This window comes from Mustela lutreola, chromosome 2 (genome assembly GCF_030435805.1).
Source record: "Mustela lutreola isolate mMusLut2 chromosome 2, mMusLut2.pri, whole genome shotgun sequence".
Classification (NCBI taxonomy): Eukaryota; Metazoa; Chordata; class Mammalia; order Carnivora; family Mustelidae; genus Mustela; species Mustela lutreola.
In genome coordinates, this window is record NC_081291.1 from 222,829,467 (window position 1) to 222,853,964 (window position 24,498).

Consider the following 24,498-nt stretch of genomic DNA (forward strand, 5'->3'; position numbering starts at 1 on the left):
CAGCCGCCTTCTGCGCAGTCGCGGCCCCGGGCTGCTCGGCGGCGGCGGGAGGCTGCGGGCGGCGGGCGCGGCGGGGCATGGTCCAGCGGGCGCGATGGCCCCCGCCATGCAGCCGGCCGAGCTGCAGTTCGCGCAGCGGCTGGCGTCCCAGGAGAAGGGCATCCGGGAGCGGGCGGTGAGGAAGCTGCGCCAGTACCTCAGCGTGAAGACCCAGAGGGAGGCAGGTGGGCGCGGGCGGCCGGCGGCGGGGCGGGGCGGGGCGCGGGGGCCCGTCCGTGCGCGTCCGCGCCGCGGGCACCGCCCCCGCCGACCCAGCGCGCCGACCCAGGGGCTGGCTGGGGCGCCCGGAGGCGCGGGGCGGGGGTGGAGGGCGGCTGACCCGGGGCCGGGCCCCCGCGCCCCCGCCGCGCCCCGAGGGCCTCGGCGGGAGCACGTGTTGGCGGGAGCCGGCGGCGCGGACGGTCGGGCCCCTGCGGTGCGCGGCGCCGGGAGCCGTGCGGGCGCCGGGAGCGGCGGTCGAGTCTGAGCCGGGAAGGAGAAGGGAGGCCCGGGGAAGGGGGAGCCCCGGTTCCGGGCGGGCCCCTGGGGCGGGGAGCGGGTGCGGACGGCGGCGGGGGAGCGCGCGCGCCCGGGAACGGCCGTCAGAGGAGCGAGACGGAGGCTGCTGGGGCTCGAAGCGGGACGAGCGGCGGTGGCCGGGTCACCCGGGCCCTGTGGTTTGCTCCTGACCCGTGCGAGGCCGTCGGAAGGCTGCGCGGGCTCCGGACGCCGCGAGCGCCGTGGGGAGCGGGGCTTCTGTGTCGTGCTTGGACGGCTGCGAGCGCTGCTGCCTTCCGAGTCCGCGGAGCAGCCACGACGGGCCGCGGCGCCGGCCTCTCAGTGGGCCTCCGCCGGGGAGAAACCGCACACGGGCACCCAGGAGAGCAGACGCCGTTTTAGGGGAAGTCTGTGGGAAAGGAGGGAAGACCAGATTGCTAACTTCCGTTCCGCTCGGGATCCCCTGGAGTCCACTTACGGCCCGGCTTCAGGCATCCCAAGTCCGCTGAAGGGTCCTGACCCACGTGGCCGGGGCAGGCCTGGCTGCCGCGGCTCAGATAGGCCTTGTGGGCAGGGTCCTCCCGCCTGGTGTCCCAAGGGCACCGCAGACTCAGACGCCCAGAAGCGTTTCATTTTCCTCCCCCTAAAACCTGGTCTCCTCTGCCTCACTTCTGTCCCCATCCACTCAGCGTCTGGCTGGGCACACGGTGGTGTCCTACAACGCCGCTCCCCCATCGGCTCCCCAGCCCTCATCCGCTGTCTCCTGCGTCCTCGTGTGTCCTCCTCCGAGTTTCTTTGCCCTCCCTGAGCCCCTGGATGCCACCTGGACTCTGAGCCTGCTTCCTACCGGTCTCCTTAACTCCGTTTGCCGCTCTCTTGAACCTGTCCCCCACCGACCAGCCGAGGGCTGGTCTGAAACTGTTCTCATCACGTCCGACCTTCCTGGGTTTCTGGTCTGCAGGCCGCGGTCTGTCCTCCCAGGGCCCTCCCACCTCAGCCCCTGCACGACGGCCTCGTGCCGCTTCCTGGCTCTGGTTTCTCTGCTCTGGGCCTCTGCTTCTCCTGTTCACTCCCGGCACTCAGCCCAGCGTCACTCCCTCCACAGTGCCTTCCCTCCCTCCCGCCTCGCCCCGCCCCGCCCCACCAGGGTTCCAGAACAGCCAGTGTGTCCCTGCCTGGCACTTAGCTGCGGCTTCGTTACCTGTCCGTGTGCCATCCTTCCCCAGACAGGGTGAGTGTCCGTCCGTCTGCTCAGCCGCAAGTGGGAGCACATCAGGCGAATGCGGGGCGGCCTGTGCACCAGAGCAGAGTAAGGACATGAGGGCTAAGACGGCCAGACAGAGCTTGTTGCTCAGACCCCTCTGGCGAGCAGACCCAGGATCTGAGGGGACACGGGGGTGTGAGGCCACTGGGCATACACCCGTGCTCACAAGGTCGTGTCTGATCAGCACCCATCACGCTGAGAGTGACTTATTTTGTGTCTCTCGTTCACCACCATGCGTGGAGTACGCTGGGCTTCCGGAAAACAAACTGTATGGCGAGTGTGGTAGGCAGTGACCACAAGGACAGAATAAACAAGGTTTTTGCTGCCGCTGAGCCCCATCGGCGTGAAATGCCGGTTGGGGAGTAACTTGGCCTGACGTGTGCATCTCGTTGACAGGCACACAGTTCGTTGCAGGTTTTTTGTTGTTTTTGTCTTTTTAAGATGTTATTTACTTACTCATCAGAGAGAGAGTGCGCACAAGCAGGCAGAGGGAGAAGCAGGCTCCCTGCCGAGCAAGGAGCCCATCCCAGGACCCTGGGATCACGTTCTGGACGAAGGCAGCAACTTAACCCACTGAGCCCCCCAGGCGTCCAGTTTGTTGTGTTTTGTCGTGTGCCTAGTAAAGGAAGTGTGAAATCTTCATCTTAGTGATACAAAACTGCCCATCAGCAACATAGATAGCTTTGTGTTTTGTTCTGGGGTTTTTTTGTTTTTTTTTGTTTTTGTTTTTCAGTGATCTTGTAGTACCTGGATGGCTCAGTCTGTTAAGTGTCTGACTCTTAATCCCAGCTCAGGTCTCAGTCTCAGGGTCGTGAGTTCAGGCCCCATGTTGGGCTCCACGCTCAGCACGGAGCCTACTTACTAAAAAATAAAAGTAATCTCTACACCCAAAGTGGGCTCAGACTCAAGGCCCTGAGATCAAGAGTCAGATGTTCCACCAACAGGGCCAACCAGATGCCCTGATGGCCTTAGGATTCTAAAAACAAATTTGGAATCTTCGCGGTGCCTCAAGCCGCTAAATATTGCTTTGGTGTTTTAACGGTTTGCGTGAAGCACTCACAGAACGATCACTGTCCTCCAAACGAGAGCTCGTTTGTACTCTTCGTGCGTTCATGTCTTCAGCAAACAGCTCCTCCTGCGTGCTGTCCATAGTCTCGGCACTGGGAATAGAGCAATCAACAAAAGATAGAATTCCCGCACCCCCCAGTTTTATTGATTCTGCAACTTTAAACATTTACATCTGCAGACCTGGGAACGTTTCTTAAAATCAACCTTGTGAGCATTTTATTTGCCCTCGTGCTTTCATACGGTGGCTCATAAAGGAACCGTGCATCTTAGGGTGATGGGCTTTCAGATTCAGTAATGGGGGAAGTGTTTCCTCATACTGATAGGTTTAGGGGGTCTCTGGACCTCGTGCAGAGCTGGGGGTGTGTTTAGCTCTCCGCATGTGGACTCGCCGGACCTCAGATGACTCCTGAGCTCATTCGGGGCTCAGCAGCAGTCAGGTGTTTCCCTTCCACGGGTCCCACAGCCCGTGGGAGCTTACTCTGCCCACATCTCAGTTCGTGTTCGCCTCGTTTGTTGCGAAGTAACTAAACCCATATTGGTGCCAGAAGCTGAGTGGCACTCCTTTGAGGAAGTCAGCCCCAAGAAGACAGATGAAAAGCAGTTGTGAGCCAAAACTGCTTCGGATGAGTACTTTACCCGCACAGTGAAGAGAAGTTAAATGATGAGCATTTCTCTGTTTTACTCTAAATGCTTCAAAAATGGGTACTTGAGGCCTCCCTCCGGTTATGGAATGAGTGAGTCACAGGGTGAAAGGTACGGAGGATATGGGCAGTGACATGGTAACGGCGTCGTGTGGGTGACCCACGGTAGCTTGTCGCGAGCACCTGAAACTGATGTGACACAGTGTGTCAACTGTAAGTGCACGTAAAAAAAAAAGAAAGAAAAGAAAAACGGGGGGCTCACTGCAGCCTGGGACTCTATCTCGGGGCCATGAGTTCGAGCCCCACGTTAGGGGTAGAGATTACTTCATAAATGTCTAAAAAAATGCTACTGTGTTTTGACCAACTAAATTCCTGGTGAAAACCAATGATTTTTATACATATATTGAAAGTACACGTACGTGCACGTGGATGGAGACCGTGAAAAATCGTAAAACCTACCAGTAGCACTGACTAGTGCTCTGCTCTTACAAAGCGCGTCTAGAACATGCTTTTGATTTTGACCCTAACCAGAAACTACATACATTGTAGGCGAGGGAACGGGCCCAGGGCTGGCCGCTGGCTTTCCGATACAGCACGGCCAGTAGGGAGCGAGCTGGGGCCCAGCCACAGGTTCGTGTCCACGACACTTCGCTGCCTCCCAGGGGAAGAAACAGACTGTGTGTTCACGTCCGACCCCCTGTCCTGCCCACGGTCTGGGGTCTGCTGTCGGCCCGTTACTGGGGTGGGATCCATAGTCTTCCGTCACGTGAAGCTCTCCAATACACACACTTTGCCTCTCTGCCTGTTAGAGGTGTGGGTGAGCCCCACGTGCTTGGTGCGTCAGGTTGTCGCTTAGAGTTGGTGAGAAGAACCGTCTGGAGATAAACATACGCTGCGCTATTTTTAAGCGTGTGGCCAAATGTGGAAAGCGTAGCACGTGTGACGCTGTCTAGGTTACACACACAGCCATGCGTCCGTGCGTTTCTGTACTACGCGTGAGCGTTACGTCGGCACCCAGGGAGGATCCGGAGAGATGGACGCTGGGTCCCTGGGGGCTGAGGGGGTAGTGAACAAGGCGCTTTTGATTGTGTAACTTTTGGTGTAACATACGAGCATCTTGCCATAAAAATGTGTCCTTATTGGTTAAGACTTCTTCTCAGTTACAGCCTGACAAAATATCCACACGGACGCCCTGGTTTCATTTGACGTGTTGGAGAGAGTGTGTGCGGACGCAAGTGAGCAAGACGGGGAGCAGCGGGGAGAGAGTGTCAGGCAGATCCCGTGACCCTGAGCCGAAACCAAGGGTCAGACACCGAACCGACTGAGCCACTCACGGGCCCCCAAGCCAGACTAGTTTTTAGGGGAAACAGCAAAGCACAGCTTCACGGAGGAGCTCACCTGATGGCCCCAGACTGTTTTTCTCCTCGGCCGGCTCCGTGCCCCGACGCTGCGTCCCTTCTCCCGCAGGCTCTCCGGCACGGGCAGGTGGGGGGAGGGCAGGAGCCTCTGAGAGGAGCAGACTCACTGTTCCGCTGCCGCCCCGTGACTCCCTGCCTGGGCTGTCCCCTCTGTCCACGTCGCCCTTCCACCAGGGTATCGTGAAGCGAACCGCGCAGACGTCTCCCCTCCACACACCTCCCTGTGGCTCTCCAGAGCCTGAGGACTCGTTCTCACACAACCACACTACCAGTATCACACATTTTTTTTTTAATTTCTTCCTATGAAGTAACTGAACTGAACTGCTGAGCTCTCCCATCACCTCGTGGATTTTTCTGAGCCACAGGATCCAGGCAGGAGCCGGCCGCTGCATCACTCGCTCTGGCTGGGGCTCCAGATCTGTCACTCACGCCATAGTCGTGCTAGCAGCAGCGGGCCCCCAGGTGTGGCTTATTCACGCAAGGTAGGAGAGGTGGGGAAGCTGGTTGCCATGTCATTCGCCCAACCCCTAAAGGAAATACATCTTAGTAAACTTTAGCTCCTGGTATAGTGGTTTGAAGTGAGAACCTATCACAGAGAATCCAAATGCACTGTAATAAAAGAGCTGATAGAGAAAGGTCTCGGGTAACTTGGAAGGCGGTGCACTCCCGCTGTGGACAAACTAACTTCAGTATGTCAGGAGGGGTCTGTTCACCGCTTGTTAATGACCTTTCAGTGTATTGAAAGTACGTTGATGCCCGGTGTGTACGAGCTTCCTGGCACTCACCTAGTTTGTCGTCCTTTGATATTCCAAAAGCGTTTTGCTAGCATCTCCTAGTGAAGTGTTAACACAGACCATTGGGGACATGAGCCAAGCCTCGAGGATTCTGTTTGTTCTCCATAGGCTTGGAAACTCCAAGAATGTACACTTACCTGATTTTTGCGATCCTTTATGTCACTCAGCAATTACTCCATGCCGGGGGTCTGCCCGGGAGCAAGAAGGCTGTGTGTGACTCGTGTCTTGTTCAAGGGGGTATATGGCTTGAAAATGAATCCGGACAAGACTAAGCAAGGTGATGTCACTTAAAGTCAGGCAGACATTGCCCAGTTAGTGAAAACTGTAACCAGGAGGGAGAGAGGTTGGGGTGTGGCCCTTTGACCTCTTGGCAGGATCCTTAATAAGGTGTCTTTGCAAAAATATTGCAAAGCTCTCCTAGTGTCCCCAGGGCAGCTGTACGGGACTGGGACTTGCAGCTGTGTTTTGTAAGAGCCATGCCAGTGTGGGTAGTGCGGCCTGAGCGTGCCGGGGTGAGACGCGGGCTCTCGGTGGAGAGGGCCACCTAGAGGGAGCTCCTTTTGTAAATGACCGCCTTGCTAGTTGACTTTTTGTTGTGATGGCATGCACTTCCTTACACAATACCCAGAGAATGAGGACGTACCACCACTACCACCTGCCCCGTCAAGCATAGAACTACATGATCTACACAGGTTTATTTTTATACCCCGAGGAAGTGGATGCTTCAGAATAAAAAGGACATTTGTGGGTCACCTGGTGGTTCAGTCGGTGAAGCATCTGCCTTCGGCTCCGGTCATGATCCCGGCGTCCTGGGACTGAGCTCCTCGGTGGGGAGTCTGCTTTTCCTTCTCCTCTCTGCCCCCCAACTTGTGCTCAGACTCTACTCTCTTTCAAATAAAGCCTTAAAAATAAAAAATAAAAAAATTTTAAAAGACCTTTGTGGGTAAGAGAATGAAAACGTGTTATTGTCCCTGCTCGCGTGGCGGTTCTAGGCTCTGGGCGGGAAATGCGAGGGCTCTAAGACGTTTGTGCTGTTTTGTCCCCTAGGAGGTTTCAGTCAAGAAGAACTTCTAAAAATATGGAAAGGGCTCTTCTATTGCATGTGGGTGCAGGATGAACCCCTCCTCCAGGTAACATACAGTTCCCTTTGTCGTATGGCTGGGGTGTTTTGGCCCAGGTGGAGAAAGGGGCTTGCTCGTTTCTGCTGGGTCCGTGTCCCGTGCACGGAAACGCGTTGTGACATCACTGCTCAGGGTTCAGCTGCCCGCCTCTCGTCCATCCAGAGAGCGACCCTGGGGCCAGGCAGTGAGGTTACCTTTTTAAATAACCAAGAATGTGCCTACAATGGAGATTCCGTATTTCTCTGTCATAGTTTCATAGCTCATCCCATGGAAGTTTTACATGACTGCATATTTTCAAGTTTTGTTTTGTCTGTTACTGCTGGTGGTCAGTCGTGGCACAGCAGTGGTCTGAGAGCCTGTGAGGACTGGGTGGCCACCTTGCGGGGGGTCGGGATCTTTGTAGACCAACCCCGGACCTGCCTCTGACGCCCGAACCTTAAGGTCAGGCGGAGGCTGGGCACGGAGGTGCGTGTTCTTCTGGACCCAGCTGCCACGCACGCTGAGCCCCACCACCAAAGCCGTCTCAGGAGGGGACTGAGTGTTGACAGAGCTTCGCTGCGTAAGAGCAGGCCTGCCTCTGTAGGGCAGAGGGTGAGCCTCGGGAACGCCGGCTTGCAAGCCCATCGCGGCCTTGACGTGTCTGGATTAGCGTGTGGCCCCCCCGCTTCCCCAGGCCGAGTGATGGCACACTTTGATTTACTGCTTTTACTCCGCTGAACACATTTTGAGTAGGACAGCAGGGCCAAATATTTTTCAGTTACATTCAGCAGTGACAGCCGACAGCTTTAGTGGAGGAAGAAAACAGGAGCGGGAGCACCCCTTTCCAGTCTGGGAGCTCATTTAAAGCGGGGGAGGAAGACGTGAGCGCGGGCGGACGCAGGTCCCCCTGACGAGGGCTGTGCTCCTGTCCTGAGCAGGATTCTTTGGTGGCCACTCCCCAGGGGAGGTCTCTTCCTAGACCCGGACCACCAAATTCTCCCCACCGGCGGGCTTGCCGTGTTGTAGCAGGGCTTGATTTCATGGGGCCCTTTGGCCCTGGGCGGAGCCTGGATGGGAGCCCGTCACCTTCGCGTCCCCCCCGGGCCCGCTCTAGCCTGCCGCAAGCCGGGGGAGGCCAGGACTGTCTGTGCACATGCAGCCCTGAGGAGTGACCGTCCCGTGTCTAACCGCCAGGGGACCCTGCCATCATCGCTGTGCCGTAGTTTGGGGCTAAGGCTGGAATCTCCATCCCGCGATCAGATGTTTACAGCCAGGAACTGGCAGCTAGTTTGCCCGTGTGGGTCACTTGCGCAGAAACCAGAGCTGCTGTCCCTAACACGCAGCGTGATCCGCAGAGGCCTGTCCCGTGGCACAGCAGTCCCCTGGGACTGGGACCTGCGCGTGTGGTGGAATTGACATGGTGCGCGGCTGGAGGTCCCGACGCCAGCAGACGCTGCCCCGTCCCGGTGCTGCCGCCTAGTAACCCCGCTGTCTCTCCCCGACCCCGCCTTTGCAGGAGGAGCTAGCGAACACTATTTCCCAACTCGTCCACGTTGTTAACAACTCAGAGGCCCGTAAGTCCTGACATTTTCCTGCTTTTCAAAGCTTCCTCGTCCATCAGCTTGGGTAACTTGCCTGGGAAACTAGGCTTTGTGGTTTCTCCTTCCTTGAGGGTTTCCTTTCTCCAGGGGCTTGTTGAACAGCACCTGGGGCTACCAGTGCGCACCTGGCGGGAGACAGACCTTCCCCGTGGGAAAGCCATGACCCTGAAAGAGGCATCTTGCGCAGTATGATGTGACCTCGCACAGATTTCAAAAAAATAAAATCTTTTTTTTTTCTTTTTTCGGTTTGTTTTTAAAAGTGAAACTCTCCAGAGTCTGTGCCTTCTGAGCTGCCGTAACGCGCTCAGAGGCTCGGCATGCATGTGCCGGGGCTCGCTGGAGCCTCTGGCAGCCGGGCTGACCTGAAGACTGGCACCACGGAGGGTCATCACTGGTAGACCGCGCAGTGAGCCCTCTGTACTAGAAAGCACAGGCAGAGGGATAGATGAATTATCCCTGAGACACTCGGGCTTTGATCCCTGACTAAGGGAGAAGAGATCGCAGAAGTGGCGGTCGGTTCCGCTTAGTGCTGCGCAGCACGGGGCCCCCACCGGCCTTAGGGACCCCAGCGGCTCCATGTTTCCGCCGGGCTCCAGCCCACTCATAACAAGCAGAAGTCTACACGCGGAATATTCTCTAGGTTTTCACATATCAAGGAAGAATGTGCATAAAGAAGTAAAAACAGGCTGAAAAATTCAACAGTTATTTTTGGATGGAAGAGTGGTAGATTCGCGGCTCAGAAGAGAAAAATAGAATGTTTGGTTAGAACTCAACCAGCTGACACGGAACGTGAAACCGAAAGCTGAGTTTCTGCGCAGATCGTCCAAGCACTCGTCAGAATCGATGGCTCTGGATTGGTGATTAGGTGTAGGTGGGCAGAAGGGGCCCTGTAGACGAGGCTCAGAGAATTTTTGATTTTGACAGAAACAAGGCATTGCAGGGGATGGATAGAAGCGCTGCGTAGAGCAGGGTGGTTGAACAGCAAGATACCGCAGCCTTCCTGTTATGACGGGCTTTGTGGAAATGGAAAAGAAATTACTGAGTGAACTTAATTGTTGACCAGATTTTCTAGCTGCCAAAAACATTCTTGGAAAAAGTAAATAACAGAGAATCCTAGTTTGTTTCCCTGTGTTACTTTCTTGCTGTGTGGTCGTATGTGAGCCCGACACCGAGTACTCAAAGCCTTTCGTTCGCCGCAGAGCACCTGTTCATTCAGACGTTCTGGCAGACGATGAACCGCGAGTGGAAGGGGATAGACCGGCTGCGCCTGGACAAGTTCTACATGGTAAGACCTGCACGCCTCCCCCGTCGACTTCGGCGGCCTGGGGAGGGCAGGCGGCCGGCGGCTTCCGGACAGGGGAAGGGTGTCCGGGTGGGGCGAGGCGAGGGCTCCTGCAGTCACGGGACGGTATGTGCATCCGCGCTGCAGTGCGGCTCTGTGTTCTCGAGGTCGGTGAGTCTGGGTCCTTCGTTAGCGCTCCCTGCAGTGATGCTGACACTGTTCTCACTTCGGAGATGCGGCTCTGCCGGTTCCATGGGTCTCTTCCTCTGCTGACGGACGTTTCTCTCTCTCCTGGGTAACAAAAGTTGTCTCTCTCCAGCTGATCCGTCTGGTCCTGAGGCAGTCCTTCGAGGTTCTGAAGAGAGATGGCTGGGAAGAGAGGTCGGTAAATTATTGAGACCAGCATTTGGTGGCTTTAAAACTTTTAAAGTAGGGGCGCCTGGGTGACTCCGTGAAGCGTCTGCCTTCGGCTCGGGTCATGCTCCCTGGGATCAAGCCCCGCATCCAGTGGGGATTTGCTTCTCCCTGTGCCTCTGCCTGCTGCTCCCCCTGCTTGTGGCTCTGTCAAATATTTAAAAAAAAAAAATCTTAAAAAAATAAAAATGTAAAATAAATCTTTCAAAGTAATAGTGTGTTTTTCAAGCATTTCAATGAGCGAGCTGGGATGAGTTGCCTCATCTCTGCCTTCCGCTCTGCTAACTCCGGGGAGGAGCAGAGCCTCCTTCCGCGTGAAGAACTCGGAGCCCAAAGAGGCTCCTGGAGGGGCCGGGCCCACGTGCCGCGTGTTCTACCCATTGCACGGATTGCTTTTCTCCTCGCAACACGCGCTCGGCCTCAAGTGCTTTGTCACGCCGCGGAGCATGAGAACGAACGTGACTATTTCCTTTTTGGGGAAGAGAGAGGCCTTGGCCTGCCGTAGTTCATAGAACCGTGTGTGTGGTTTCTTCAGCCGAATCAAGCTGTTTCTCGATGTCCTGATGAAAGAAATCCTGCACCCCGAGAGCCAGTCTCCGAACGGGGTGAAGTTCCACTTCATCGGCATCTATCTGCATGAGCTGTCCAAAGTGGGAGGGAGAGAGGTAAGACGCCGCAGGGCTGCCAGTGTCCCCTGATCATAGCCGGCCTGACCGGGGCGCTGGCTCTGCCCGTGGCCCCCAGGCTGCGGAGGAGGCGCTGTGCTCCGCCGCAGGGGTGCCAGGAACGGGCTCAGGCTCTTTCAGCGGATCCTTCCCCAGCTGGGAGCGCGTGCCGAGCGGCGCAGGGCATGCGGGAACACAGGCTGTGTGCTAAGGATGCACCGGGAGGTCTCACTTAGGGACCATGGGAAGCGACGAACATAGTCCAGTATCAGCACAAGGATGGGGTCATGGTATCGATGTTTTGAAAGGCAGCAAATAAAGCTGTGCTCGCGGATGCCTCTCCCGAGCGTGGATTCACCTGTGCATGGACTGTGTGTGGAAGGACTCGGGTTCCCACTCAGGACTGTCAGCGATCTTTGCTTTTTTATTTTTACAGGTGTTCTGCAGTGAACGCTTTTTTTTTTTTTTTTTTAATTAAAAGGAAGTAGAAATATTACATTTTAAAAATATTACAGTTTTTGACATCTGTGAAGAGCTTGTCTGTAGGGCAGAGAACGCAGAACAGCATGGGTTAGTGGGCTGGTTTTCTCTGGTCAGTGGACTGACCAGGCGACTGGAAGACAGCCGTGGCCTTTGGCCTGCCTCTGAGCATCTGAGCAGTTCACACGGTGGGTTTTGGGTGTGGACAGAACTGTTTTCCAGACGTAACCTGTGTGGAAAAGGTGAGTGGCTCCGTTTCCTAGGACGTATCAAAGATTGTTTCTGTTCTGTTTTTGAATTTCAGCTTTTGGCAGATCAGAATCTCAAGTTTATTGATCCATTCTGCAAAATTGCGGCCAGGACTAAGGAGTGAGTCCCATGTGTGCTCTCGCGGCTTCATTCGGTGCTTAACCGTGGGCAGTGGTGGTAGAGTCGCTGGGAGGCGCGACTCAGGGCACCCGCGATGGTTTATGCAGAGCCCAGAACAGCTGGACTCTGGAATTTCCTGTGCGAGATGTGGGACGCCTGGAGTCCGGCATGGGCTCTGCTGGCTTTGACCCCAGACATCCCAGGAGTTAGGCCCTCCCACTTGCATCCACCCTCCCCGCGTGGCTGTCCGCTGGCCCCGCACCGGTGCGGCTGGCTGGCACAGGCACGGTGCTGCCTGGGTGACGGGTCCCGGCAGGTGCTCGGGAGGCTGCAGTGGGCCGAGCGCTGGGCACCCCGCCACCCACGCTCACGACCGGGCCGCGCGTTGTCGTCACCTTCTCCCTGCTGTCTTCCACCCTCAGCCAGACACTGGTGCAGACAATAGCGAGGGGTGTTCTGGAAGCCATCGTAGACCAGTCTCCTTTCGGCCCCGAAGAGACCCTCGAGGAACAGAGAACCCAAGTGGGTGAGACCGCGTTCTCCGAGGAAGAGATGCCGGGAAATGAGGCAGCGTGGAGGAAGCCAGTCCGCAAAGAGCAGCCGGGTGAGACGACTCCCCCAACAGTGGGTCTGGACAGAGTTCTCAGCGGAACGGTTTTGTTTTTGTTTTTGTTTTTGTTTTAAGATTTTATTTATTTATTTGATACAGAGATCCTAAGTAGGCAGAGAAGCAGGTGGGGTGGGGTGGGGGTAGCTGGCTCCCCGCTGCGCTGACACGCAGCCCTGCACCCAGGAGCCCCCTCCATGCCCACCACGCCCGCGCCTCCTGGTCCCACCAGTCTCCGCAGGGTTTATGTTGTCGTTGCACTTGCTTTGGTTTCTGTTTTGGGGTTTTGAGGTTTAAACATCCTGATGGGGCCCTGTGTCTGCCAGAGGGTCCGAGGTGTGCTCCCTGCGCATGGGCGTTGCTCCCACGCCGCCTCCTCACCTCCGGGGCCCCTGGGTCTCTCTGAAGCCTGTGGGCTGCTGCCGCTGGGGCTGCCCCTGGACCCTGCATTTCAGGGGCCCCTTGACCCTGGCAGTGCTGAGGGGTGTGGCGTTAGGTAAACGGGACAGTCAGGGTATACCCAGGCTTTTGAAATGTTACATAGACCTTAAGCTGAGATTCAAAAACTGATGGCCAGAGGGAATTTCAGCATTTTTTACAAAAGGACACAAAACTACGTACAAGGTGCCTGGTTTGGCACGTGCTCTTAAAAGTCTGGGAGGCTACAGGAATGACCGTTGCTGGCCCCACACGGCAGTTACGGCAGTTATGGGGGACTTCTGCTTCCTTTGTGCCTTTTCTGTTGCTCTCCATTTTCTACGGCAATCGTGCATTATTTTTTAATCCGAAAAACTGTTCTTTTACAACGAAAGAAGAAAAACTTTAATCTTAAATTCAGCGTGGGTGAGGGGACTAACCAGGTGACCTCGAGCAGGTGTTGCATGATCACGGGGCTGTCCCCAGCTCCGTGGGTCTTGCTTGTTGCCTGGGACCCGCGTGGACAGAGCCCTGCGCTGTCTTCTCCAGGCTGGGCCCAGAGGCCCCACCACTAACCAGCCTCTAGGATATGACAAGTTGTGAGTTTTGGTGATCTCTATCTGCTTCTTCATGGTCATCAGTGCTCTTTGAATTCCTTTTTAAATGTTAAGAGTCGCATTATTAATAATTTGTGTCTGCCGCAGCAGCCTTGTGAGACGTTAGTGCATCATCTCAAATTTACCTGAAACCAGGACAGACTCCCGAGTGCTCTGCTCCCATGTGCCCGGGCCTCCTGTCCCCGCTGCAGTTGATGTGAAGACAGAGCACTGGCGGGCACTGAGGGCAGCAGAGGTTTTGTCTGTGACGTCATTGAAAGGCAAAATGTGCGATTTGTCCGGGACTTCCTTTAACAGACTTCTTTGGGAGCTGACAGATGTGTTGGCAGGATTTTCTCTGTGCAGAGGCAGAGACGGTGGCTCCTGTGGAAGTAGTCGTGGCCGTGTGTTTGAACAGCTCTGTCTCTGGGTGTGTTTTGATAGCGCTGGGCAAGCAGCAGTCCAGAAAGGACGGGGTCCACGACAACGGGGAGCCTGGAGGGCGCCTGGAGGACGCCGGGCCCCTGCTCCAGGTTAGTAGAACATGGACTCGCTGTGGTGAGGCCTGGCTAAGTGGGAATTAGGGTCACGGCTCGTTTTCCGCGCGGCCGGAGTCTTCACCCGCTGACGTCCTCCTCACGAGGAGCTCACTGGAGACCAAGGGGACGGAATTTTGAAAGATGTCAGTCCCACTGTGGCCCGAACCATAGATCCCATTCTGTACAACAGAGGCAGCTCCGTGCTTTTCCAGGAAAGGTTACCGTGTTGCCAAGCACGAGTTGGACATCTAGATTAAGTTGACAAAGACGCACACCCGGACAAGCTTCATGGGGTGTGGTTTGCCACGACTTTTCTTAAGGAAAGAATAAATAGAACGGACGAGGTCTAGCGTCCCCCGACAAAAAGTAGAACAGATTTTTCAAACATGGCCCTGAACTTCTTGGTCACTGGGTCTTAGCCCTCACCTGTGGACCGTCCTGCTGAGTGCGCCCGGAGTCCCACGCTGCCGGTGTCTGTCACCAGCGGAAGGGACTTTCTAAGAGTGGGTTCGCCTGCGGGTCACGTTTCGCTGCTCTTCTCGCACAGTTTGACTACAAGGCCGTTGCCGACCGACTCCTAGAAATCACTAACAAGAAGAACATCCCTCCCTTCAACAGGAAGCGTCTCTCCAAGCTCATCAAAAAGTAGGTGACAAGTGGGCACGGCCTGTATTCACGCATCTCGGCCTGTATTCACGCATCTCGTGGGGGAGGGTGCGGCCCCTGCCCACGCCCCTGCCCACACGCGGCCGCCTCCTAGTGGTGCGGAGAGAAGTGGCAGCGGCGGACATCAGCAGAGCCAGAGACTGCGGTGCAGGCGAGCCGCTCAGCTGGGATCGAGGCCCCTCATCGCCCCCCGCCCCACCCTCCTACCGTGGGGATGCCGGAGAGCGGCTGCGCCTGTAACTCGGACGGAGCAGCCCACGGGACTGCCGCCCTGTGCACAGCCGCCCCTCTGAGCACTGGACGGGAGTCCACGCTGAGGAAAGCCCTGTAGGACGGCTTCTCTGATTTCCCCACTGCCCACGGGGCTCAGCTGGTGTCCCAGCTGGCAGACGGCGGAGCCGGGCTCAGGCCCGCTCCCCACACCCCCAGAGCTCAGCCCCCCACCAGCACACAGCCCCCACGCTTCCCATGTGCTCCGGCCCCGGCCCCGCGGGGAGCGTTTTCTCCACCGGGTGAGCAGAGAGGACAAGGGGCTGTCGGCGGAGAGGGAAGCTGTTCTAGCCCAGAGAAAGAAATTGTCATTTCTTCTGTTCTGTGTGAACGAACCAAGACAGAGTCTGCAGGTCGCCGTGTCCCGGAGGGCAGTTCCTCCCCCACTTCAGGCCTCTGGCTGCCAGCACCCTTGGCCTCCCCTGGGGAAGGAAAAGACAGTGGCCTGCGCCCGCCCAGAGGGCACAGCCTACACATCAGGTCGTGTGTGCTTGCGGAAGAGAGAAAAGAGGGCTTTCCTCAGGGGCCCTTGTTCTGTGTTTCAGGTTCCGGGATCTCTCCGAAGGTGAGGAGGCCGGAGGAAAGCAGCGGGTGACGGTACTTGCACGTGGCCCCGCTGGGGCAGTCACGGCAAATGCTGAGGCACAGGACGGAGAGGCGCTGGGAGCGTTAGCAGCAGCCCTCGCCTGTGACGGCCGTTCGCGGGCAGAGCTGCCCCGCCGCCGTGCACCCAGGCCGCAGCAGGGCAGGGGGGTCCTTGTCATTTCATTGGGGGAATTTCTGTTGGTCCAGGAAACTTCCAGGAAAAAGGAGTCAAGCTCTTGGGCTCCCTTTCCTCTGCTGTCATGGTCATTGTGCCCCTGGGGAAAAGCTGTCGTCCGTGGCCAGTGCCATGGGAGCGAGGTGGCTGAGCCCCAGGGGCCCCGCTGTCAGCGTGTTCCCCCACGGTGCCTTCCCTGCGTCTGCGGCAGCTTCGGGTTGGGGAGGTCATGAGAGCAAGGATGAGGGCGTGGAAGTCAGGGTGGAGAAGCTTCCCGGGCGAGGCGGGTGCAGAGCCTTGACGGTCTCGGCTGACGAGCGGCGGCTCTGGGGTCCAGCAGGAAGCGTGTCTCAGTTCGGTTTTGTGGACGGTGTTTCTGCTGATGAAGATGACCAAACCCTCGACCGAGGAAGGCAGAAGAGAAAAGGAAATAAAGTTGCAGAGAGAACAGACCTGGAGAAGGAGCGAGGTGAGCCGCGAAGCCGGTGCTGGCGAGGGAGGAGGGCGTGGCGGGCGCGGGCCGCTGTCGGGGAGCGCTGGGAGGCCTGGCCCCGGACGGGGCTCCTGGCGGCTGGAGGGGAAAGAGCTGAGTGTCGTGGCTGTCCAGGGGACCACCCACAGCCTCCCAGAATGTAGAGCCCCTGTTCCCTCCTGGAGGCACCTTCAGGGGCAGTGCGCAGGTGTGAAGAGCGCGGGACTCGGCACCCCCCTTCGCTGGTGTTCACGGCCGCCCTGGCTCTGCGGTTCCCACGGGCCTGAACGCGGCTGCGGGAACTGGTCTTCGGAGGCTCTGGTCCTGGCTGGGCCAGGGAAAGCAAGGCGCCCGACAAAGCCTATGGCCCTTCCCACGTTGGACACTGTTCACGGGCTCTGGTGTCTTTCTAGGAAACAAGTTGTCTCTTGCTGAGGAAGAGGAGAGCGAAGCCAGTGTTCAGAAGAGAAAAAGGAAGAAGAAGAAGAAGAAGAACCACCTCCAGCCTGAGCATTCGGGGTCGGGGCCGGAAGCCATGCGCCCAGAGCAGAACGGGGGTGGCGAGCCGGAGGCCAGCACGGGCGGAGTCCTGAAGACGCCTGTGGAGCCAGGGACAGTGGCCACCCCGGGCCCCCAGGAGCAGAGCAGCGTGCAGCCCACCCCAGTGCACAGCAGGAGAAAACGGCCCAGGAAGAGGAGCCCCACGGTGCAGGGCGGGGGCGTGGAGCCTGCCTCACCCCTGCCTCCGGAGGACGCGGCCCCTGGCGGCCCCAGCAGCGCCCGCACCCAGGCCCTGGCTCCAGGAGCCTCCCCAGCCGGTGGGGCCCCCATCCCGAAGAAGAAGCGGAAACTGGGAGCCCTCCCGGTCAATGGCAGCGGCCCCCCGGTGTTGGCCTGGCCCCTGTCCCCGGGCGGGAGGCTGAAGCAAAAGAAGGGGGAGCCAAGCAGCCTTGACCTGCACAGCCCGTCTGCTCAGAAAGCTGCCATTCTGAAAAAGAGGAAGAGGAGGAAGGAGGGGCCTGAGTCTGTGTCGCTCGGCGGGGTGCCAGAGGCCGAGGCCACGCTCGTCCCAGCTCTGGTAAGGCCGCCGGCCCCGATCTTCAGGGCAGAGGTGGGGGGACAGGCCAGAGTTCCGGGCCGAGTCGCAGCCCTGGTTTGTAACAGCCCCGGCCAACGAGGAACTACGCCGGTGCCCTGGCGCCCCCGCCCCAGCAGGCTGCTCCCCCTGCGGCTGCAGAGGGGCCAGCCCCAAGCCAGGAGGGAGTGCCCCTGGCTGAGGACACTGCTGCCCTGCCGTATACACGGGCGGGCGTCCCCGCCAGGCCCTGTTCTCCTGTTCCTTCGTCAACTCCCAGCTTTTCTTTGATGCTGTTGGGGCCAGTTTTCTTACCTTTCTTATCTTTTTAATGGAAAGCCTGTCTGCCCGTCTGTGCTTATGTGTCTGCTTATGTGTCCCTCCCCTTTGCCCCCACCCCACTATGTGGCCACCTCGACACCCGGCAGTAGTCACAACCCTGCGACCCACTGAGCTGTCAGTTCTTCCTCCCTGGCCGCTTCACAGACAGGCTTGCTGCCCGCGTCCAGCATGCGCATGGGCAGGCACTGCTGTGCGGCGCCCAGGGAGCCGAGGCCGTGGGTCAGGGGCACCCATGTCTGCTCTAAGCGCTGTTCCCAGGCTAACGGTGCTTCTGACAGGTAGGTAGGTGAGTCTGTGCTTGGGGAAAGTCTTAGCTGGGTAAACACAGATCTGTCCGCTGGACTCTGGGAAGCCCGGTCTTGCCTTAGACCGTCCCCTGAGCAGCTCTGTCGCTGGTACCCCCGTCCCTCAGCCCCCGCGCACCATTCATTTGGTCTCTTTCTTCGCTGAGACTATCCGAGCAATCTCGTCTTACTTCTCAGGCCCAGACAGTTTTCCTCGGCACCAGAACAATTGCTAAATAGGTTCCAGGGAGGGTTTTCCTCTCAAAAGCGGTCATGTGTCTCTGCCGTGGGGTGCTGGCATGCGAGAGAGGCCCCCAGGTCAGGCCCTTGCTTACGGCACCATGGGGTCTGCTGAGGGAAGGCAGCAGCTTCCAAGCTAGGGACGCCAAGACCCTGCAGAGACCAGCGGCATGACATCAGCCGGAGCAGGGGCCTCGCGGGGCCAGCAGTTGGCTGCCACATACCTGGGGAGGGTTGTCGGCCATAACCAACCTGCAGGTCCTAACTGGACCTCATGTTCACTCTCCTGGCCCCGACGTCTCAGCGGCTGGTGAGGTCTTTGGTCAGAAATGAGGAGACAAGCTCCGTGTCACAGGTGGTCTCTGAAAGGCCGGCGTCTTCAGAGCAGGGACAGCTAAGCGGGAAGATAGAGAAACGCGGCTCCTGTGGCTGAGCGGCTGGGGAGCACTCGGCCGGGGTCTACACCCGGAGTCTACACCCGCTGAGTCCGAGAGCCGCGTCGGGCGCAGGGAGTGCTGCAGGGCGCGGGGGAGTGTCTGAGCTGCAGACGCCGTGTCCTGTGGGCCCCGGTCCCCCCTTGCACACGGGTGTGACCTCTCCTCTCCCCCTCCCTTCACAGGGGGGTGGGGGCGTTTCCAGCCCTTCCAAGAAGCGGCCACTGAGGCCAGAGAATGACTTTGTGCGGTTCAACACCCCCTTCTTACCAAAGCCACTGTTCTTCAGAAAAGCCAAGAGCAGCACCGCCGTCGCCTCTGCGCCCCATGCCATGCAGGTGCGTGAGCTCAGCCTCCCCACAGCCGCACAGCCCACTGCTGCCTGGGAGCCACACACGCGGGCGCGGGGCGCTGGGCCTCGGGGCCCACTGCTGTCCGTGGAGCCCCGGTCTGCCGTGCTGGGGGTCCCCAGGGCAGGGGTCACACGGGCTCGTCTCTCGGCAATCTGGGATGGCCTGAGGGATTGGCTGCGGGGATTGCAGGTGCCGTGGGTGAAGCCTCGTCTTTGAATGCCTGAGAACAGGGGAGACCTGGAGGAGGTCAGCATGGGTCACTGCCTAGGACATAGGAGAGGACTGATCAGGGTTGGGGAAGGAGTGGCGGCTACTCCCGGAAGGCTGGGTCGGGGTCGCGGTAAAGCACATGGCCAGCTCCACCAGGTGCCGGTGGGGGTGTGGAGCCAGATGCAGACCGAAGCCGAGTGGACCGGGGGCTGCTGGGCTGGCCCTGCCGGGAGGCCCACAGCACAGGGACCGTTCTGGGAAAAGGAGTTTGAGCCACGGTACCTGCTCAAACTAGCGGAGGGGCGACTGCCTGTGTTCGCCACGTACACGTACCGTGTCCCGGGGACACCTGCCACATGACCCTGAGGACAGGAGACAAGTTCCTGTCCTAAAACATGTATGGCCTTAAAGCATGAATGGTGTGGGCAGAACTGGGGGGTTCACCAGAAATGGGGTGTTTCATGCAGGGCGGGCCCGCACCCGGAGTCTTCTAGACAGAAGGCATCCTGGCTAACTCTGAGTTGTTAGAAGCCCCCGATCTGTGTGGGAAACGCTGGGGAGCATGTGCACTGCCTCCCAAAGCCAGAATCCGTCCCTGGTGTGTGTGAGACTGTGAAACTCCAGGTGAATGGGCTCCCTTGCCGCTCTGAAGAGCTGAGCTCTCCCGTCGGCTGGGAGGTTCAGACCTTATGCCGTGCCCTGCATCACCCCCAGGGTGCCTGACGTGTGCCCAGAGACACCAGGCCCAGGGCTGGCCTGTCCAGACGGAGGGTGTCCGGGGGTCGGTGCAGTCCGCCCGGCCGAGCGCCCCCACCACTGCTGTCTCATTCCCTTGGTGGTTCTCCCTTTGCAGCGAGACAAGACGCCATCCAGCTCCAAGAAAGTCACCTTCGGGCTGAACAGAAACATGACCGCAGGTGAGTGTGGGCGACGCAGGCCCTGACCTATTCCCAAGTAGTAAGTCGTGCCGCCAGGCTTTCGGTGGGGCGGCCAGGGTTGGGTGCGGAGGGGTTTCCTTCGGGCCTCTAGGCGTGTCTGCCTGGGAGAAGGTGTGGTGGAAAGCCCTGTTGAGCCTGGACCACCCAGAATGCGCAAGGCTGGCCTGGCCTGGTGCACCGACAATGGTGGCCAGCGGTGGCTGCCTCGGGAGCCATGTCCCAGGGGAGACGGCAGTAGGGACGTTCTCGTCTGGTTGCTTTTAGTCCAGGTGCGATCGGCTTGTTTTGTTTTGTTAACGGAAGCCAGACTCTAAAAGGATGCAGTGTGTTTAAGACCTGATTCTTCGTAGGGCCCACCTGTAAATGTGTGCGTGCGTGCACATGTGTGTGCACGTGTGTGTGCATGAGGAGGGAAGGGACCATCCCGCGGCCCTGAGAGGCCCCAGGGCTTGCGAGGCCTTGTTCCGGGAGCTGGAGACATCGGACGGTGGGGGGCGCCAGAGAGCGGGAAGGGAAGTCATCGTGTTCCCTGAGCGCCCCTGACCCCCCTCCTCTCAGAACCAGACCCACCGGCCCTCCCCTCCCGTGGTGTCTGCAGACATGGGTTCATTCGGCCCCGTGAACCAGGATGCCGGCTCCATTTCCTTCTGAAGCCCTGGGCCCATTCTCAGCCTCGGGACAGGCACTGCCCTGCTGGGGTGCATGGCCTGGCTCCCGTGGGAGCCGCCGGCGGTGTGAAATGGCAAAAGTGCCCACGGGGGATGCTGCTTGGCCGGGGGAGGCAGGTCAGAAGTGCTGCTCCATTAACGTGGGGCCTTGCTTTCATCCGGGCCAGAGTTCAAGAAGACAGACAAGAGCATCCTGGTCAGTCCCACGGGCCCCTCCCGAGTGGCCTTCAACCCTGAGCAGAAGCCCCTGCATGGAGTGCTAAAGACCGCCACGAGCTCGCCCACCAGCACCCCGCCGGGGACCAGGAAGCTGCTGCCCGCCACGCCAAAGAGGAGGCCAACGGCTGCGGACTTCTTCTAGGAGCCACAGAACCTCTCAGAGACCGCGTTTGTACAGAGCCTATAAATTATAACTTTCAGAAGGTGGGGCCTTTTCTGTTGGTTTCTAAGTCCCCGTGAACTCCGTGTCAACAAGGTGTGAGCGGGCGCTGTGGGCCTCTGCCTGAAGGTTTTGCTACACATGCCGTCGGTGGGAGCGCTCTGGGCCTGGCATTTGCGGTGACTTCTGGGACCCCCACCAGCCTGGGAGCTGAGCACAGGGACCGTCCGTCACGTGGCACTGAGGCCGCGGGAGCCTGGAGGCGGCAGCGTAGCTCAGGCACTAGCACTGCGGCGGCCACGCAGGCTCCTGGTCTCCCCCGGTCTGCAGACTCCTGGCAGTCTGTGCGGGACAGACGCCCGTAACCCGACCAGCAATAACGCGGACCTGCAGGAGGGGCGGGGAGAGGGGAGCCTCCGCCCTCAGGGCGCCCCTTCCCTCCCCTGGGCCCTGTTTCCTTCCGTGTTCCTACCTCTCAGGCCAGCCCAAAGTGTCTTGACCGGTGAGCGACGCTCCTCGGCGCTCACCTGCGACGGAGCACACTCCTTGCTTGGGGTCCTGTGCTCCAGTTGCCTCCTTCCCTTCCGCCCGCCGGAGTGAGCGGCCTCCGCGGAAGCCACTCTCCTGACTCCGGGCGGAAAGGCGTCGGTTCGCAGGCGCGGCGGCAGTGTCGACGGCCTGCATTCCCGCTGGAAGCCCGACACCGGCCCCTCTGAGAACTGCGTGTGCGTCTTGATTCATTCGCGGCCCCTCTCCTGAAGTGTGGAAGCTTGCGCTGAAGATTTCTGTAGATTTCTGCTTTTCGCTCACTACGAGAGTCAGAGGCGGGCGCTCAGCCTTCCGCAGGAGGAGCTGGGACGGAGCGCAGGGAAGCTGCATCCAGCCCCGAGCTCGAGTGATGGACGGGGGGCGCGTTCGGGAATCACGTGGTCACCTTAGGGGAGCCCCTGGGCCCCCGGCTCCCGTTAGAGTTTACGAACACAAATCACAGACCTCAAGAAAGGAATGAACTCGGAGGTCTGTGATGTGGGTGTGGGGGTGCTCAGTGCTGCCCTGGTGCGCACTGCTCAGGGGACCTCAGGCCTCCCGGGAGTGGGGGCTGCCTCCCTGTCCTGCCTCCACCCCATACAGGCCCCCAGGGCTGCTCAGTGGGACCAGCCCCCACTTCGCCTGACCAGGGAGGCCCCCTTGGTTGGCGGGGCTGTGTTGACGTGACTCTAGTTTCTACATCACGTCGCCAGGGTGGGGCTCTGTCTGCAGTTACGCGCCTCTGGGGTCAGGCGGCCCGTGCAGTGGACGCCGGCCAAGAGAGGGGGTGCACCCTGTCCTTTGCCTGCTCTGTAATGAAGTTTGGTCCTGATTAGTCCCTGAGAGAAGACGTGACTCGACTGAGCCGTCAGTCCCTGTAACAGGAAGTCTGGTGTCCGAGGTGCTGGGCCGGTGTTTGCGTGGGCCGGTAGTGCTGCGTCGTGCTGCGTTTGGTAAGACAGAACCCAGCCCGATCATGGCAGATGATGAGATTGGAAGAGTCGTGTATTTTTAACTTTTTGTCTAAGAAAAAAGTGTCCCATTACCATTGGCCAGATTATTTTTCTAACGGTTTTTAATTTAGCTTTAAAGATAGGCCGTGTAGTCCAGCGGGCTTGAGATGTTGTAGCGAGACACCCAAGGGCACAGTTGGGTGAATGCAGGGACCACCTGTCACACGCACGGCGGCCTCTGCTGCTCCGGGAGCTGGGCCGGCTGGTGAGGCCGCGCCTCCGGACTCGGGTCCGGGAGCAACCGGGGACCCTGTCCCTCCTCCCAATCTGTCCTGACTTACTCTGTGGGTAAGTTCGGTAGGTTTACGGGGGCATATTTTTAATACCTAGATTTTGGCAACGAAGGAAGAAAACTTTTTTAATTCTTGTTACAGACACACACGAGTGTGTTGCGCAAAGAAATGTATTTAGAACACCAGTTTCTACACGGTGCATGTCATTTTCCCAGGCAGAGTCGCGAAGGGGACTTGGAAGTCCACAACTGGAAACCCCTTACCTTAACGCTGGTGATCTAGTAGTTTGTAAAACAGTCCTCTTCCTGCCTCCGACCCCCGTCTGGTTAGTTTTGTACAGTTTGGTACCACACTTTATAAATGCGTAGTCCGAACTCCCGTGTACCCGCAAGCACAAAGGAGGGTCAGGGACGTGCGGAAGCGCTTGTTGGTGTTGGAAAGGACATGAAATGGAACCTGTCTTTTGATCTGTGTGTTTTCTCTGGATTTACCTGGCTCTGCTGGCAAGAACCGTGTGTTGACGATCAGTCTGTCCTTCTGTCTGCAGTGTGTCCGTCGCATCCAAGCCAAGTCCAATAAACAGAACCTCTCTTTGCACTCACATCAGTCCTTGATGTTGTACGCCTCTGGGGAACGACCGGAAGGCAGGGGTTGGCGGACGCGGACATCGGCCCACATGCCTGACGGGGAGGCTCGGCCCTGTCCCTCCCCCACACGACCTTACCGCAAGTCCGTGAGGGGCTGCTGGGCGCGGCTCCCGGACCCTTCGAGCATCCCCGCAGCTGCCTGGGCAGAAACACCACTACCAGCCGGACGCCTCTGCTCCCCGGGCCTCACCTGACACGTGAGCAGAGAGGTGCCCTGTCCCGGGCGGAGACACCCAGCTCTGCCCCAGAGACAGGCTGCCACTGCAGCCTGAGGCCGGTCTGCCGGGTGACCTGCCGCACTGCGTGGGGGGACCGTGACAGGCTCCCTGGGTGGGCGGGCGGGCGCCAGGGCCGTGCTCCAGCTTTACCTGCACGCGCTCCCAGACTTCCTCGGCTGTGGTCTGGATTTCAGACCAGCCCGCAGAGTGTGACTTCGCCCCTCAAATAGCAACTCGAATGCCTGCGGGACCTGTCCCCGCTGCTCATCGCCCTGACCTGACCCCAGGTCTCCTTGGGGAACTCCTGCCACAGCAGCCAGCTGGGTTTCGGGCTCTCGCTTTTCCAAAACGTAGCCCAGGTTTTGCAGGCTGTACCTCGATTGAATGCAAACTCCCAGAAGGGGCTCCTGCCTGGCCCGGCTGCCTCTGCCTGGCTCTCGTTCACCCTTCGCCCCTTGGTGGGGGAGGCACGGGGCCTTCTGCCCACACTCACCCCATCCTAAGATGCTGCACGTGTCAGGGAGCAAACCCATTGCCCGGGGCTTGGGGTTGGGAGTCCCATCACTCAATCCCCCACAGACCTAAAACCGCACACGTCAAAGCTTTGGGGTTTTTTTGTATTTTGGGGGTTTTTTTTTTTGAAGATTTTATTTGAGAGAGAAAGCACAACTGAGCTGCGGGACAGTAAGGGGAGAAATAGACTTTCCATTGAGCAGGGAGCTTGATTCCAGGACCCGGAGATGGTGACCTGAGCCAAAGGCAGACAATCAACCAACTGAGCCACCCGGGCGCCCCTGTGCTCATCAGTTTTAAGAGTGGGCCGCACAGGCCCTCTCCCCGTTTGCACACCCGGACTCTGAGCTCCCCGGGGGCACCCACCCTCCCACACTCCGTGACAGGCTCAACTCTGCCCGGCTCTGCGCTGCAGGGGCCGCTGGAGCCGACTGGCAGGGAGGACATGTGAGTCAGAGCTCGG

At 58.8% G+C, this 24,498-nt stretch overlaps 1 protein-coding gene across 3 annotated transcripts; it reads left to right on the forward strand.

Moving 5' to 3' along the window:
* The first annotated feature begins 7 nt into the window (after positions 1-7).
* RRP1B (ribosomal RNA processing 1B) lies at positions 8-23,258 on the forward strand. 3 transcript variants are annotated; one of them, XM_059164864.1, is made up of 16 exons: positions 8-224; positions 6,770-6,852; positions 8,339-8,396; positions 9,623-9,708; positions 10,025-10,086; positions 10,655-10,784; positions 11,569-11,633; positions 12,056-12,237; positions 13,698-13,786; positions 14,340-14,437; positions 15,274-15,293; positions 15,829-15,957; positions 16,374-17,038; positions 18,521-18,673; positions 19,752-19,815; positions 20,672-23,258. In XM_059164864.1, the coding sequence occupies exons 1-16, from the start codon at positions 95-97 to the stop codon at positions 20,863-20,865; spliced, it is 2,208 nt and encodes a 735-aa protein (XP_059020847.1). In that variant the 5' UTR covers positions 8-94; the 3' UTR covers positions 20,866-23,258. The 3 variants fall into 3 exon arrangements, with proteins under 3 accessions (XP_059020847.1, XP_059020848.1, XP_059020849.1); XM_059164866.1 differs by lacking the exon at positions 6,770-6,852 and having other exon boundaries at positions 85-224; XM_059164865.1 differs by lacking the exons at positions 6,770-6,852; positions 8,339-8,396.
* Positions 23,259-24,498: the final 1,240 nt, after the last annotated feature.

Coding starts and splice junctions, on each gene's coding strand:
- RRP1B (XM_059164864.1), top strand. CDS start 95: ATGGCCCCCGCCATGCAGCCGGCCGAGCTGCAGTTCGCGCAGCGGCTG. Junction 14,438..15,273: donor CTCTCCAAGCTCATCAAAAA/GTAGGTGACAAG, acceptor TCTGTGTTTCAG/GTTCCGGGATCTCTCCGAAG. Junction 15,958..16,373: donor AGACCTGGAGAAGGAGCGAG/GTGAGCCGCGAA, acceptor GTGTCTTTCTAG/GAAACAAGTTGTCTCTTGCT.